Source organism: Elephas maximus, chromosome 23, assembly GCF_024166365.1.
Source record: "Elephas maximus indicus isolate mEleMax1 chromosome 23, mEleMax1 primary haplotype, whole genome shotgun sequence".
NCBI classification, from domain to species: domain Eukaryota; kingdom Metazoa; phylum Chordata; class Mammalia; order Proboscidea; family Elephantidae; genus Elephas; species Elephas maximus.
The window spans coordinates 10,836,393-10,852,200 of NC_064841.1; the positions used below are offsets into that span (position 1 = coordinate 10,836,393).

The 15,808-nt window shown below is 43.8% G+C and overlaps 1 protein-coding gene and 1 long non-coding RNA gene across 5 annotated transcripts in view; one reads left to right on the forward strand and one right to left on the reverse strand.

The window, feature by feature from the left end:
• Window positions 1-2,719: 2,719 nt before the first annotated feature.
• LOC126066430 (uncharacterized) lies at window positions 2,720-11,513 on the reverse strand. Its single transcript, XR_007515083.1, has 3 exons — window positions 11,312-11,513; window positions 10,784-10,906; window positions 2,720-3,586 (listed from the first exon to the last, which is right to left on the reverse strand). It is a non-coding gene; the product is annotated as an uncharacterized LOC126066430 (long non-coding RNA).
• Window positions 11,514-12,099: 586 nt separating this feature from the next.
• The window catches only part of HLTF (helicase like transcription factor), a 50,835-nt gene continuing 47,126 nt past the window's right edge, over window positions 12,100-15,808 (forward strand). For 3 of the 4 annotated variants that reach the window (XM_049867264.1, XM_049867265.1, XM_049867266.1), the window contains exons 1-2: window positions 12,100-12,330; window positions 13,806-14,013. In XM_049867264.1, coding sequence (XP_049723221.1) covers window positions 12,311-12,330; window positions 13,806-14,013 — 228 coding nt within the window. In that variant the 5' untranslated portion in view covers window positions 12,100-12,310. The other variant, XM_049867267.1, reaches the window with a different exon arrangement.

Sequence of the window (15,808 nt, forward strand, 5' to 3'; positions counted from 1 at the left end):
TGGGGCTTTTCTTCTCCATTTGCCTTTTTAGTCGAGGCTCGTTCTGACCACACTATGGGAGGGGAATTATTTCCTCCAGACTTCACAATCTGGAAAGGACTGACAAGTAAAGCTGAGAGAGCAGCACATGTGTTATAACTGCTGTTGTGGGTGAAAGTATATTGGTGGGAAAGATTTCCCAGATAGACCGAGATTTGAGCCGGAACCTGAGGGACCAACAAGGGAAAGCAGGGCAAGGGGCATGGTCTGAGCCACAATCCGTGGTAGACTCGGGGACCAGACTGGAGTTAGCCGATAGAACTATATGTCATTTGAAGGGGAGACAGATGAGGATGGGGGAAGGATTATCTTAGGAAGTCCTGGCAAGAAATGATAGTGGTCTGGGCTAGAGTAGGAGCAGTGGAGATGGAGAAGAGATGTTATGGAATGGGATATATTTAGGAGCTAGTCTAGAAAAATTATGGTGATTGACTGGGTAGAAGATGATCTCTTACTTTGGGCCACGCTAGAGAACGGTGGTGCCATTCACTGAGATAGGGAAATTCACACACATGTACCCAAACATTGTTACATGATGATGTCTTTATAAACCACCTCATACTAAAAATAAACTGAAGGAGATTCTTGGTGGTTTCTGTGGGCTCACATGCAGTCAGCCCTCCATATCCGTAGGTTTTGCCTCCACAGATTCAACCAAGTGAGAATTGAAAATATTTGGGGCAGGAGGCACAGGCTTCTTTTTCTTGTAATTTTTCCCTAAACAATACAGTATAATAACTTTTTACATTATATAAAAAAAAATTATATAGGCATTATAAATAATCTAGAGATGATTTAAAGTATACAGGAGGATATGCATAGGTTATATGCAAATACTACTCCATTTTATACAAGGGACTTCAGCATCCTTGGATTTTGGCATCCACAGGGGTCCTGGAACCAATCCCCCATGGACACTGAGGGACGACTGTAATATGCAATGCATTTATAAACCGGTACACATAAACATTCACACAAACACATGCACATGTGTTAGACTGAGAAGGGCACATAGAATGAGACTAGGTCCCTGCCATCTAAGCTTCTCATCCTTCCCTGACACACCCCAGGGTCTGCTCTTCTTCACCATATGCTCTTGAGAAAGCCACTTAATCTCTTTTGGTTTACATTCCAAAAGATGACTGCTTAGGGTGTGGAACTCTGAGCACGACTTTTAGGTTCTAACGAGGAATTCTAGTATGTCTGTCCACAGATGGTGGCGTTGGGGAGATAGACATCAGCCCTTAGAAGAGAGGAGCCTAGCATGACAAAGAGACATAGAAAGAAGTGTTGAAGTAAACACACCTTCCAGGCTTTGGAAATGCAGATACAGAAGTGGGAGTCAGGGTTGATAACCTGGGGATGATTTAAACAGAAGGAGATTACTTGGGGAAATTAACTACCCACAGCCTCCTTCATACCTTGGAACTATGAGCATACAGACTTGTGTTGTTGGGAGCAGACAGGGAAGTGGTAGAGAAACCAAAAAGCCATTTCTTTCTGGAACACTCCCAGAGTCAGGATAAGGACACAGCCAAGGCCAGGATGAGCCAGGGTAGGTGAAGGCCTTCCCCGTGAAGCAGATTCTTGCTGGCCAGGCTAAGGAGAGGCTCCACTGGGCCAGCAGCACCTGTCCTTGGCAGGAGGAAGACAGAAGGAAACTGATTTTGCCCACAGGGAGAAATAAGTGAAAACTAGGCTATCTCCTCTCCCTGTGTTGGGGAATACCTCCGAAACTAAAAAAACCCACTGCCATCGAGTCGATTCGGACTTATAGTGACCCTATAGGACAGAGTAGAACTGCCTCCATAGGGTTTCCAGCTACAGATCTTTATAGAAGCAGGCTGCCACATCTTTCTTTGCAGAACAGCTGGTGGGTTCTAACCGCCAACCTTTCAGTTAGCAGCCAAATGCTTTAACCACTGTGGCACCAGGGCTCCTTGGAAGTACCTCCAGGAAGGAATTAATTCACACAGCTGTGCTAATGGTTTCATTCCATTCAAAAGTGGAGAGGGGTATGGAAGAGACCCCAAATTGAGCAGAGAAGAGAGGGCTCCATTTCAGAACAAGCCCTAAATCTTCCGTAACACAGCTCCATCTGGACTGGCTCCCAGGTATGGGGTAACTATAGAGGGCTTGTAGCAGGGCAAATCTCAGAGTCTTTGCATGGAGGAGAGGGTGATACAGGGATGGTCTTGGTTCATACATTTCCCTGGAGATTGTATGAGATCATAGGTCCCTAAGGGGTTTCCACAGCTGGAGGAGGGCTACTGGGATAATTTCCCTGAGACCTCCTGGGGATTCAGGCTGTTTCCTCACAAGTGTCAGGGGCACTGGGGAAGGACAGAGAGAGACTGCATTGGCCAATGGGGGAGAAGGAACTCTCAGCAAAGTTTCCCCAAACAGGTAGTCCCCAACTTATGACAAGTTCCCTTCTGATGACTCTGTCATGACGTAAGTCAAATACCTTAATTATTTTTTGTTTTCATTTTTACTGTCTTTTATCATCAGTATCTTTATAAATCATAACATTGAGCATCTGCAAGTGAACATCTTTGAGTGATCATCCGCAAATTACACGCTGCAACACTGTATGTAGTACGTATTAGTAATACGTAGTAACATCATATTACTAACAAAAAAAAAAAACGATAAAGCCTACAAAAAAATCGATGGCGGTAAGTTCAGTTTGTCATAACCTGAATACGTCATAAGTCAGGGACTACCTGTACAGCTAAGTCTCCAAGCCCCAAAAACCCAAACCCACTGCCATCGAGTTGCTTCTGACTCATAGCGACCCTATAGGGCAGAGTAGAACTGCCCCTTAGGGTTTCCAAGGAGTACCTGGCAGATTCAAACTGCCGACCTCTTGGTTTGCAGCCGTAGCACTTAACTACTACACCACCAGCCACCAGGGTTTCCAAAGGCTGTTATATCCCCAGAGCATTTATTCTTCTGAAGTTTCCTGCAATGACTCAGCAAGAATAGTGAGACAGAGACCCCACAGTGCTGTATTCTTTACCTGGCTTCCTCCCCTACAGTGTTGTATTGGAATATCGGCTCCTTTGCTGGGCTCCCCCTCTTCCGCCCCAGCTTTGCATTTGAATCCTGCTTTTTTTTTTTTTTTTTGCTCTAGGCCTGCCTGGGGCTCCTCTGTGCTTCTGAGAGCGGGTGCCTGTGTGGGGTTCTCCCCAGAATGGCCCTCCCGAGGGTCACTGCAGCCCTCCTGGACCCCGCCCACCTGCCATGCTCCTCAGCGGGTGGCTCTATGGGGAGGATGTGGTGAGAGCGGAGCCCAGGGGTCTTGCTCAGATGCAGGGCAGCTGTAGTACAGCATCCTCTTCATTCACCCCTCTCTCTTCACTGTCTTTCAGCCTTTTCTCCAGAGACCGCATGGAGCATGCCGCTGACAGACCACATGGCCGCCTCTAGCCTGGTGGGCTCGGAAATGAGGGTCCTCGGGAGTCCCGCTGTGCACCGGCTCCGTGCTGAGCTGCTTGTCACGGCCCCAGGGCACTGAACAGCCTCCCACCCCTGCGGGCCGCCCCTAAAAAAAAAATAACAATAATTTTTTTTTTTTTTTTGCTTGGAGGTTTTTAACAGGTTTTTGCTTGGAGGTTATACGTAAACCCCATTGCACCTGCATAATATGATTACAAATGTTGCTGACGTAACTTGTATGAACTCCCTTCTTGTAAACCCCTTTAAAAGTAACTTGCCTGCCCGCCCTTGAAGAGCAGTCTTGGCAGTGTTAGGGGACCCAGACGCTGAAGACAGTTAGTACTCCACCAGTTATCAGGCCACTCCCAGTCACCTCCCCACCGTGTCACTCACTTCCCCTAAGTTGTTTTGCAGACCCTCTGGAGAGCTCCGTCGGGTCCAGTCTAACCAGCTCAGAGTGTTCAGACATGTGCAGAACAGACAAAGATGACCAACTGACGACCCCAGACTGCCACCACGCTCAATAACACAAGAGAACTCATGTTAAGGAAAGAAAAGGTTCATGTCAAGGAATCAACATCACCGACGTAGGGCATCTGCAGTAGCCCAGCCCATTTCAAAAACAGAGCCTGTCGGCCACTTCGTGCGGAGTCGTAGCCCTGCCTCGCAATGAATAATCAGCAGAAACTGTGAATAGTTAAAACTTCCTGATCCAGCCCGCAGCCTTCCTCCACCTCTATATGAATATGTATAATTATAAAATGTGAAAGTTTCCTCAAATTGAGGAAGTCAATATGAGGTTGATATCTCTGAGTTCCGGCTTGCTATGCCAGCCTTCAAAAAAAACTCTTCCTCTCAAAGCCAGTGTCTGAGAGTTTGGCTTCTTGCACACTGGGCATTTGTCCAGTTTCAGCAGCAACAACTCCGGCTGACTCCATTTCCTTGTACAACGAAATAAAGGTGCCTTTCCTGTTCTCCCATCTCAGTCTGTTTATTGGCCAATACGAGTCATGCCAACCAAAAACCTGGGGTTTCCACCTGGTAATAATAGGCAAGCAAATTTATTTTCCTGTGAAAAGCAGATGGGAACTGAACCAGCCTGACACAGGCACAGGCGGTACAGTAAGCTACACATATAAGCTAGATTGCCGCCTCTGTATTTCCAATGTCCAGTATAAGGGTGTTTCATGTAGGGAGTGACTAATAAAAATTTTTCAAGCAGATATGGTTTGTAGGAAGCAACAGGGGCAATAGTTTGATGAATTGTGATGATGAACAACAATGATTTATTAGTACAATATAGTTTCCCACTATAGAGTTTTTGATTATACAAAAAGTGCATCTAGAGTTGATGTTTTGGTCTTTTAACTTCCTAGCTACACAGGAGACAGAAAAGTGCTCAGCAATCCTTGCAGTCTTCGTTAAAATAAAAAAATAACATTGGCTATGTCCATGATAAAATCCATTGACTTCAAGTCGATTCCAACTCATAGCAACCCTATGGGATGGAGGAGAACTGCTCTATAGAGTTTCCAAGGATTCAAACTGCGGAAATTTTGATTAGCATCTGAGCTGACCAAAAAAACAAAACCCACTGCTGTGGAGTCAATTCTGAGTCACCCTTAAATCATTCTACAGCCCAGACTGGCGCATGCGTGTTGCCCTGAAGCTGAGAAAAAGGCCTTGGGCAGGAAGCAAAGGAGGGGGCATATCTGAGGCTGGCCTGATGCCTCAGCAACACTCGGCGGGGGCCTGGTAAGAGCATGTAGGGAACCAAGGCCTAAAGGAGGAGGAAACAATTATCTCTTGAGAAAGGGCTGTGTCATCTGGAACACCATAGATTCTTCAGCGTGGGAGTTGGGGTCTGAGTGTCTCTTTGTTCTGGAAACAATTCGGGCTGTTTCAAGGACATGCACCTGGGAAATGAACTGGCTTCTGGCAACAGCGTTATTCTGGTATTTAGGAACAATCCTAACCATCTGTACCAGGAAGTCTACCTAAATCAACCGTATTCCTTGTCAAATGACGGAGGACTCATTAGACAATAACTCTATAACAATAATAGTCATGATAACAAGAGCGTTTACTGAGTGCTTACTTCAGGGCAGGCATTTGGCATTTGTTATTTTATGTAATTAAGAAGAATTTTTTTTGAATAAACTTTAAACCAGACAGTGAAACACAAAATAGGCAATCTGCAAAAGAGACTGCAGAGAGAAAACGAAATCTCGTCCTTTTATATAATCAGGCAGGTATAGTCTATGACATACATATCTAATTAAGAAAAATTTTACTTGGCATTAATTTTACGTTATTTCCTCTGCCCAGTCAACTGTGGTTTCACCTAGGATTCTACCCGGAATAAATGTGAGAAAATTCAATTGTAAATAACTGACTCACACACACAAAAAATTTTCTATCATTTCCTCTGCCTTATTCTCTTTGGTTACTTAAAAAGAAGGCTCAGAAATAGTATTGCACCAATGTTAATTTCCTGGCTTTGATAACTGCACTATAGCTATGCAGGGTGTTAAAGTAAATGAGGTAAGGATATGAGGGAACTCTGTACTATTTTTGCAACTTTCTGTGTCTAAAATTTGTTAATAAAAGTTAAAAATTGGTTCATAACTTCCTTACTCTAAATATTTTACATTTTTTGTTATAGCAAAAAAGCAATACATGTTTAATATAAAGAACATTTTCCATGCATATAAGGACCAAGAAGAAAATGAAAATTCCCCTAATTCAAACAGCTAGAGGTATCTGCTATATCTAGGTGTCAATTCACCGAGATATGTGTGTATATGTCTGCACAGCATATATGAACACCTATCACTAACTCTGTTTGCCAAGATAAAACTTTATTTTTGTTTATTGAACTTAATTTGTTTTAGGCCTCCGGTTTGCCTAAAAAAAAAAAAAATTAACTTAGTGACTTCCAGGTAGTTCAGTAAGGAGCCCTGGTGGTACAACGGTTAAATGTTTGGCAGCTAACCCAAAAGGTCTGTGGTCTGAACCTTCCCGCTGCTCCTCCAGAGAAAAGACCTGGCAATCTGCTCCTATAAAGACTACAGCCTAGGAAACCCTATGGGGCAGTTCTACTCTGTCCTATAGGGTTCTATGAGTTGGAATCAACTTCAAAACACAAAACAAAAATAGGCAATTCATTCATTTTAAGATTTAAGTTCTTTCAATTTCAGGTTTCAAATTCTGTCCCCTTCCTCTCACCCTCCCCCCAAAAAACTCAGCTGCCATTGAGTCAACTCTAACTCATGGGGATCCCACCTACGTGTGTTGGAGTAGAACTGTGTTCTGTAGGGTTTTCAATGGCTGATTTTTCAACAAAAGATCACCAGGCCTTTCTTCCAAGACTCAAGCCTTTAATTTTTGGTTAACAGCCAAGTGCATTAACCTTTTATACCAATCAGAGACTCCCTTATCTTCCAGGAGGATTATATTTGGATTCCATTCATTTCTGCAGGCAGCCACTGCTGATATAATTTATCCTGCTTCATCTTTGGACATCAGGCCCCTGCTTCTGGTTGCTAGAACCATGATCTGGTAAGGGCCTCCTACCTTCACTGACTCACTAGGGAGTCTCACAGGATTCTGGAAGGCTGTCCTCAGGCCCTTTCACAAAACCTTCTCCCTCACCTTCATTTCTTTATTCCTCTGGCATGTTTCTGGTCTCTGAGGCTGTGCAGATATGCAGAATACTGAAGCTACTGTAGGGAAATGAGCTACAGCTTCCTTTGCTTATGGGGTCTCTGGAAACTTTCCTGCCTTTGTGGAGCTTGGCCCAAAGTGATAGCATTCCTGATTCTTTCCCTAAGACCCTCCAAGCTTTCATTCCTGATCCTGAAAATTCTCTGGCTCTGTTGAACTTTCTCCCCTTTTGAGTGAAAGAAACAAACAAACAAGCTCTTATATTATCATTCATTTTCCTGGAATCTATTATGATGTAAACTTGGGAATTTTTTGTATGGAAGCCAGACTTTTAGAACTCCAGAGTCTTTGCCTAAGTTTTTTTTTTTTCTTTTTTTTTTTACCAAAGGCTTCAAAATTCCATTTTGTAAACCAACTGTAAAAGGACATTTTTTGAGACAATTGTGAAAATTTGATAATGAACTAGTTATTAGAATGCATCAAGGATTGATTTATTATTAATTATATTGGGTAGGGTAATGGCCTTATGGTTATATACAGTTACACTTGTGAAAGCTGGAGCCTATGTAAGGCAGAAACCTGTCAGAGAAGGAAAACTCAAACATTTTCCACTAAAACGAGCGATAGCAAAGTGTTATTAACACTACATCCTGTCAAAGGTAGAAAACTCACAAGACCCAGAAAAACAAGGCAGTCCTGTTGCATTCTGGCTCTCACAGGTTTCACTGTATAAAAGTACCTGTATTTTTTAGAGAAGTCAGTAAAGGACATTATAGGCAGTGTGGGGCGGGAAGTGACAAAAGATATGAGGCTGGAATAAGAGGGAAGGAACAGATCTTAAATAGCCACACATGCCATTCTTTGATTTCATGCTGATGGCATTAGACTGATATAATTAATTTGGACGACCAGTAGCCAAAACCAAATCTGTTTCCACTGAGTCAATTTTGACTCAGTGCGACACTATAGGACAGAGAACTGCCCCATAGGGCTTCCAAGGAGCAGGTGGTGGATTCGAACTGCCAACCTTTTGGTTAGCAGCCTAGCTCTTAACCACTGTGCAACTAGGGCTCCTCTATATGTACAGGTGTTAGGATTCCAACACATATTTTTTTTGGGGGGGGGAACAATAATTAAAGCCATTATCATCTCTTACCTGAATACAATGGTTTCTAATTATCAACTGAGGGTCCCTTTGCTTCTGTTCTTGTTTCCTGTAATTCATTAACCCCAGAACCGCCAGCGTGATTTTTTTAAAAGACTAAATCAGCTTGTCATTCTCCCGCTTCAAATATTAAATGGTTTGCCATGGCATTTAAAATAGAATACATCTTTGCTCTAGACCATGAATTCCTATGTAATCTGGCCTATACCTTCCCCATCACCCTCTTTTTATGCCACTCTCCTCCTCACAACCACACAAGCCACCCTACTACAGTTTTGTTTCTTTTCAGTTACAAATGTTTAGTTCATTTTCCAGAAAACATCTAGTGTGATATTTTCGAATTTGTAACTGTTGTAACATTTCAATCCAACTAGTACAAACTGCACTTAACCTCATTTTTTTTTTTAAAAAAGAAAGGACAAAGAATAATGAGACAGAACCCCCACAGTGCTATGTTCTTCCTCCCCTACAGTGTTGTATTGCAAAATTGTTTCCTTTGCTGAGCTCCCCCACTCAGCTTTGCATCTGAGTGCTGCTTTTCCTTGGAGATTCTATGTAAAACCAATTGCACCTGAATCATACCATCAGGAATGTTGCTGATGTAAGTTGTAGGAACTCCCTACTTGCAAACCCCTTTAAAAAGTAACCTGCCTGCCTGCCTTTGGGGAGCAGGTCGGCAGCATTAGCTCCAACTGACTCCATTTTCCTTGTACAAGGAAATACAGGTGACTTTCTTATTCTCCCACCTCCATCTCTCGTTTATTGGCCAATACGAGTCACGCCGAGTTAAGAACCTGGGGTTTCCACCCAGTAACAATCATGAAGTAAAAAACTGTGTCCAACCTGAACTGGTGGATCTGAGATGTAAGATAGTAACAATAGCGAGAAAAATGTTGACCTTAAACAGCAAAATTTTTACTTCATTCGAGAGGCAATCTTCAGCCATGGGGGTGTCATTATTCATAGATCTTAGGTCTAGAAAGAGCTAGGATCGCCTATATTCTCACATAATTTTATCTTTCTGTCTAATGAGCATGGATTCATTATTTTACAGGCAAAACATTATCGATCTGAGCATTTTCTGGCATATTTTCAAAGAATTTATGCAGAATTTGGCGCACCAAAAATGGAACTGCATTCCACTTGCCACTTAATACTTCAAGAAGAAAGGAAAATAACTAAGATACTTGAAATGCTACTATCTTCGTCTTCCTCATCGTCTGCCTTCTGTTTGGTGAGATAAATCAATAAATTGCTGCAAAACCTATCTCTCACTGCACTGCTGGCTCATGTTTACCAGCTGCCCTCTAGCTGATTGCGACTCATGACAGCCCACGTGTGTCAGAATAGAACAGTGCTCCATAAAGTTTTCAACACCTGATTTTTCAGAAGTTGATTGCTGGGACTTTCTAGGTGCCTGGGGATGGGCTTGAATTCCAACCTTTTGGTTAACAGCCTAGCATGGTTAACAGTTTGCACCACTCAGGGACTCTGGCTCAAGTTTACGGATCATCATAGTTTATTTAGGAGCCCTGGTGGCAAAGTGGTTAAGCACTCAGCCGCTACCCAAAAAGTTTGTGGTTCAAATCCACCAGCTGCTGCGAGGAAGAAAGATGTGACAGTCTGCTTCCGTAAAGATTTACAGCCTTGGAAACCTCAATGGGCAGTCCTACTCTGTCCTACGGGTTGATAATGCAATGGGTATAGTTTATTTAGGAAAATGAACAAATGTCTCTAGAAAAACTGCTTTACTGACTGCCTCTCTTACTCTCTTAATGGGACTGTAAAACGGAGCATTCTTTGAAGGGCAATTGTCAATATTTATCACATTTACAAATACATTTGCTCTTTGATCCCAGCAATTGTTTTCTGACAATCTGACAACTGCAATGTGCAAGTAGGTGTGGCTCAGAGCCATTACCAGCTTCATCCAATTCTGGTGCAGCTGAACCAAAAAGGCCTCTCTAATTGGTAGCAGCCTCTCTTTGGCTCCCAAGGCCGCAGAGCCGGCTGGTACCCGTCCTGCATGCCCTGGGCTACAGCCGCCTCACTGGCCCACCTACCAAAGGCTGAGTTCCCCTCAGACTCCTGCAATCTGGCCATGGAGTGTCTTGGACTGCCCCTAACAGTTCGTGGAGGAAAACAAGCTCCTTCCCTGGGGCAGCTACACGTGCCTCAGGGAAAACTTTGACCCAACCATTTCCAGCAATGGCTTTTGAGTTATCAATGCCCACAGAAACAGCAGTCAAGAAATCAAAAGACACACTGCACTGGACAATTCTGCTGCAAAAGACTTCTTTAAAGTATCATAAAGATATTACTTTGATGATTAAGATGCAGCTGACCCAAGCAGTGAAGCCGTGGTCTTTTCAACAGCCTCATATGCATGCAAAAGCTGGACAATTAAAAAGGAAGATCAGAGGAGAATTGGCACATTTGAATTGCGGTGTTGGCGAAGAATATTTAAAATACCTGGACTCCCAGAAGAACGAACAATTCAGCCTTGGAGGAAGTATAGCCAGGTGCTGCTTAGAAGTTAGGATGGCGAGACTCCATCTTGCTTACTTTGGACATGTCATCAGGAAAGACCAATCACTAGAAAAAGACACCATGTTTGGTAAAGAGTCATCAGGAGCCAGAGAAACCCTGCGTGAGATGCATGGGTGGATTATGCAATATGCAAGGTAAACACAGTCCTTACCTTGCTTACCAGATCATCTGTAGTGAACAATTCCACATTTTTTCACCACATCAAAAATTTTGCTTCCAGGTATGGCTGGCATCTGTCTCCCTCCCAGCCCCACAGCACCTCCCTACAGAATCAAAGCCTCTTTTCAAATTTACAACCCCTGACAGTAAGCAGGGTAAGCACAGGTTTACTTCTACCTACTTACTAATACGTAGTGCAGTTTCACACGGGTTTCACTTTGATGTGGCATGGTGAAATCCGTGTTAAATTGTTCACTAGAGATTAGTAAGCACAAGGAAGTCCGCACTTACTTTGTTTACTAGGTAATCCACCCCTGGTGAAATGGATTGACATGCTGGTTGCAACAATGCGTTCAAATTCTCCAAGGATTGTGAGGTTGGAGCAGGACCTGTTTCCTTCTATTATACATAAGGTTGCCTGAATCAGAACGATCAGACAGCAACTAAAAATAACAGTGCTGTGCTTTCCTGCATTAAGAAATGATAAATTTAATTAAAAACAACAACAAACACAACCAAAGTGGGAGAGGTGCTCTATAACTCTAAGTTCCAATTAAGATTTTCTGAAAACCGTCCAACTCATAAAACCAAAAACCAAACCCATTGCCATCGAGTCGATTCCGACTCTTAGCGATCCTAAGGACAAAGAACTGCCCCGTAGGGTTTCCGGGAAGCGGCTGGTGGATTCCAACTTATTCAATGGGAGACCCTATTCCATGTCCCATCAGAGGAGGAGAATATTGGAGGCAGGATCAGGGAGGGACTGAAGAATGAGGCTGAGGCTTAAGGCTGGGGGGGAAAGAGGAATGAAGAGACACTGCCCTGCGTTTGACGCAGAAAATCAAACAGAAAACCTAGTATCACGGGCACCGCAATCGGGCCCCGGGGACCGCGTGGCTTTCCCGCCCGCCCGCATTGGGGGCGGGGAAGGACCCGGATGGTCCCACCCCTGCAGCCCGGGCCCCCACCTTCGGTACATCGGAGCGCGGGGCGGAGTCGCCTTCCCCTCCGTGTTCTGATTGGCTTGTCTCCGTAGGCTCTTCTTCGCGATTGGACGCGCTCAGCGCCAGTCACACAGGGTCGCCGGTCTCTCGGATTGTTGGTAGCAGGGACAGCGTCGACGCCTGACTGGATTCGCGGCGTTTTATCGTCTAGTGGGGCGCTCTTCCTCGGGCGCTTGGAACCTGTCTCCGGCTTCCCGGCCGCGGGGCCTGGAAGGAGGCGTCCCCAGGCGACTGGAGAACGTTCCGGGGGCGCTCAGGAGCTCCCCTCGCCGCCCCGCGCAGCGCCATGTCCTGGATGTTCAGGAGGTACAGCGGCCGGAGGGGTGGGGCGCTGGGGTTAACCGAGCGGCGGCGTCCCCAGATGAACCTGACCTTCCCCGCGCCCCTGCCGCGCTTCCTCTGCTGTTTGCGCCGCTCGTATTTGTGGTGCCCGTCGCTCCTGGGGCCGCGGAAGAAATAAAGGCTGCAGATGGGTGGCCCCCCAGGCGAGTCTTAGGCCAGGGCCTTGGGAGGTCTCTGTCACGGGCTGTGGGGGCCTGGGGCTCCGTAGCCAGGATTCCGGCCGTGCTTTATTCCCCTAGCCGTCCCCTAGGGAGCCACTGTGCGCTGGCGTTGTGCTCGGGATGGAGGGCCGAGTGGCAGAGTCCTTGCCCCCGAGGGGCTTTGATCGGTTTATGAGCGTGCACAGACGTGCAGACACAGGCTTCCAGGGGAGCCAGAGAGGTCTGCGTGATGTGCGAGGCAAACGCAGGGAAAGGAGCGACTGCCCGAAAACCCAGTGCCGTCGAGTCGATTCCGACTCACAGCGACCCTACAGGACAGAGTAGAATTGCCCCATAGAGTTTCCAAGGAGCGCCTGGCGGATCCGAACTGTGGACCCTTCGGTTAGCAGCCGTAGCACTTAAACCACTACACCAGCAGGGTTTTAGGAGAGGGGAAACTTCCTGAAGGCCCCCCGCCCACCACACTCGCCCTCACTTTCATTGTCTGAATCGCTCTTCATGCCAATTCTGCATCATTTTATCCACGAGGGGCCTGGGGTGGTCCTGGAACCAGCGGGGAGAGGGCGGGGCTTGAGGTCAGCTCCCCGTGATGGCAGGGTTTGACTACCTGAGTGAGATAAGGATTCTTTGCGGAGGAAACGAAAGCAGTGAATGCTGCATAAGCTATCCGTGTCTACTGTAATAATCCAGGGATGGGCTGGATTATCTGTAAATATAGAAATTGCTGAGCCGTTTTGGCAAGTCTCTTCTAGCTCAATCCACATTGAAATATTGGCCTATAAGTGTAGTTACAGACATCACACATATACCATCTCATATAGATTGGTTATCCTTAGGCTAATCAAGAAATTTGTGAACACTGAACTCTGGTGGCATAATGCTTAAGAGCTACAGCTGCTAACCAAAAGGTCATCAGTTCGAATCCACCAGGCGCTCCTTGGAAACCCTATGAGGCAATTCTACTCTGTCCTTTAGGGTCGAAGTCAACTGGACGGCAATGGGGTTAGTGTTTTTTTTTTTTCCCATTCTGAATACCTTGGGTGTGGAGGAGGTTATGTTCAACAGGTAAGGTTCCTGGAAACCTCTCCTGCCCCAATCTCTGTTTTAACCAGGGTAACTCTTAGTGTATATTCAATGGTTCACACATTTGATTTCGTTTGCTGTGTGAGTAAAGTGTGAGAAAACTGGCCTATAGATAACTGGTATGGTCTTTGAGAAATACCTGGTTAAATATTGTAGTGTTTTTCGGTGACGACTTTTTTTTTTTTTTTTAAATAGAGATCCTGTTTGGAAGTACTTGCAGACTGTCCAGTATGGAGTCCATGGAAATTTTTCACGCCTTTCATACCCTACTTTCTTTCCCCGTTTTGAATTCCAAGATATTATCCCTCCAGACGACTTCCTAACTAGTGATGAAGAGCTAGATTCTGTTTTATTTGGAACTTTGAGAGGTCATGTTGTTGGACTACGCTATTATACAGGAGTAGTGAGTATAAAGTAGATATTAAGTTAAATTGTGACATATTTATGGTGTTAACCTAGAAAATAAGAGAATCTAAAAGGGGATATGTGCAGTTAATATTTATTTTTACTCTAAGTAATTGAATATATCCAGGCAAGAGATAATAGATAACTGAACTACTTTGACTTAATATTCTCTTATGCTTACAGTATACAAAGCACTTTGCCTGCACTGTTTCATTTGATCCCAGCAATAACTCTGAGGCAGATGGGACATCTGTATCCCCTTTTTATAATGAAGGAACTGAAGCTCAGAAAGGGGCTAAACATTTTGCCCAAAACACACGGATTACTAAATGGTGTATTTGGGAATGACTTCCCAGTCCATTGCCTTCTCCTCTTCTGGCCCTTAGTGCATTTCTGCATTTTAATTTTGGAAGATCAGCTCCTGCTGTGTAAGCGAATTGTCTATTGTTAAGAGCTTTTTGTCTTTTTTCTTTTCCTGTAGTGAAGACTGTCCCTGTCTCCCATTTTTTCTTTTCTTTTGTGCCTGTCTTTTTGTAGCTCTCTATCCTCTGCATTTTGTCTGTGTTGCGCGCGCGAGCGCGCGTGTGTGTCCGAAAGAGAATGTAACTTTCTCTGGTCGGTAATTTGTTATGGTGGTCTAGTATGCCTCTGTGTTACGTAATTTTGTTTATTATGAAAAATTTAAAACATACATAAAAGTAGACTATAAACTCCTGTATAACCATGATCTATATTCAACTGTTCACAAGATCTTTCCATATCTGCTTCGTGTATCCCTTTTTCCTTTTCTTTGTTCTTTTGTACTTTAAAGGAAATCCCAAACATATCAACATTTTACACCTGTATAATTCAGTGTGTATCTTTTTAAAACTACATTTTTGTGTCATTTGTATAGTGAAAGTTAATAATTTCTTCTTACATGTAAGAAGTAATTCATAATCAGATTTTCTTGTCTTTTTATAGTTGGTTTTTTCAAATCAGCATCAAAAGAAGGTTCATACATTACCTTTGGTTATTATACCTCGTAACCCTCCTGCCGTTTTTTTTCATGTCATTGACTTATTGTAGAAACCAGCTGTGTTATTCTGTAGAATGTTCTAGATTTGTTGCTTCTTCCACTGCCCCATGTTTTTCTTAGGTTGAAGCTTCTCAGATCGTTTTTTGGTTGTCTGAATCATGTTCTGCAGGAGATTTCCTTGCGTAGAAATTTTATGTTCTGGATTTGTCTATGCTTCTGTTTTCCCAATTTTTTTTTTATATTGAAAGTTTTTTTCAAGTCATTCTGTAGTTGTCTGAAAGATATTTACTAGGAAATTCTATGGAAAGGAACAATGTTTCCTCAGTTTTTACGTGTTCATAGTTGAGGAGTTTATACTTGAAGGGCAGTTTTGCTGAATATGTAATCCTTGGCCCATGTTTTCTTCCTATGTTACCTTAACGTTGCATAAAATATTACTGGTGAGAATCTTGATGCCAGTAGGGTTTTATCTCCCATATAAGTGTATTGGAATTTTTTTGCCTGGATGACCAAAGAATGTTTTTCCTTATCTTGAAAGTCCAATTGTTTTGTTATGGTATGTCTTACTTAGTATTGACTCTTCTGTAAGTTCAAATTTCCTTTTATTTCAGAAAATTTTCTGTAGCTTTAAATGTTTGTTTTGTTTCATAGCTTTAGTTTTTCTTCACTAATCTCTCTGTATGTTAGACTTTCTCAGCCCATGTCTATTATTTCCTTTGAAATCCTTTTTATTGCTTTCCTAATTTTCGTCATTTATTTCCCTTGCCATGTTTTT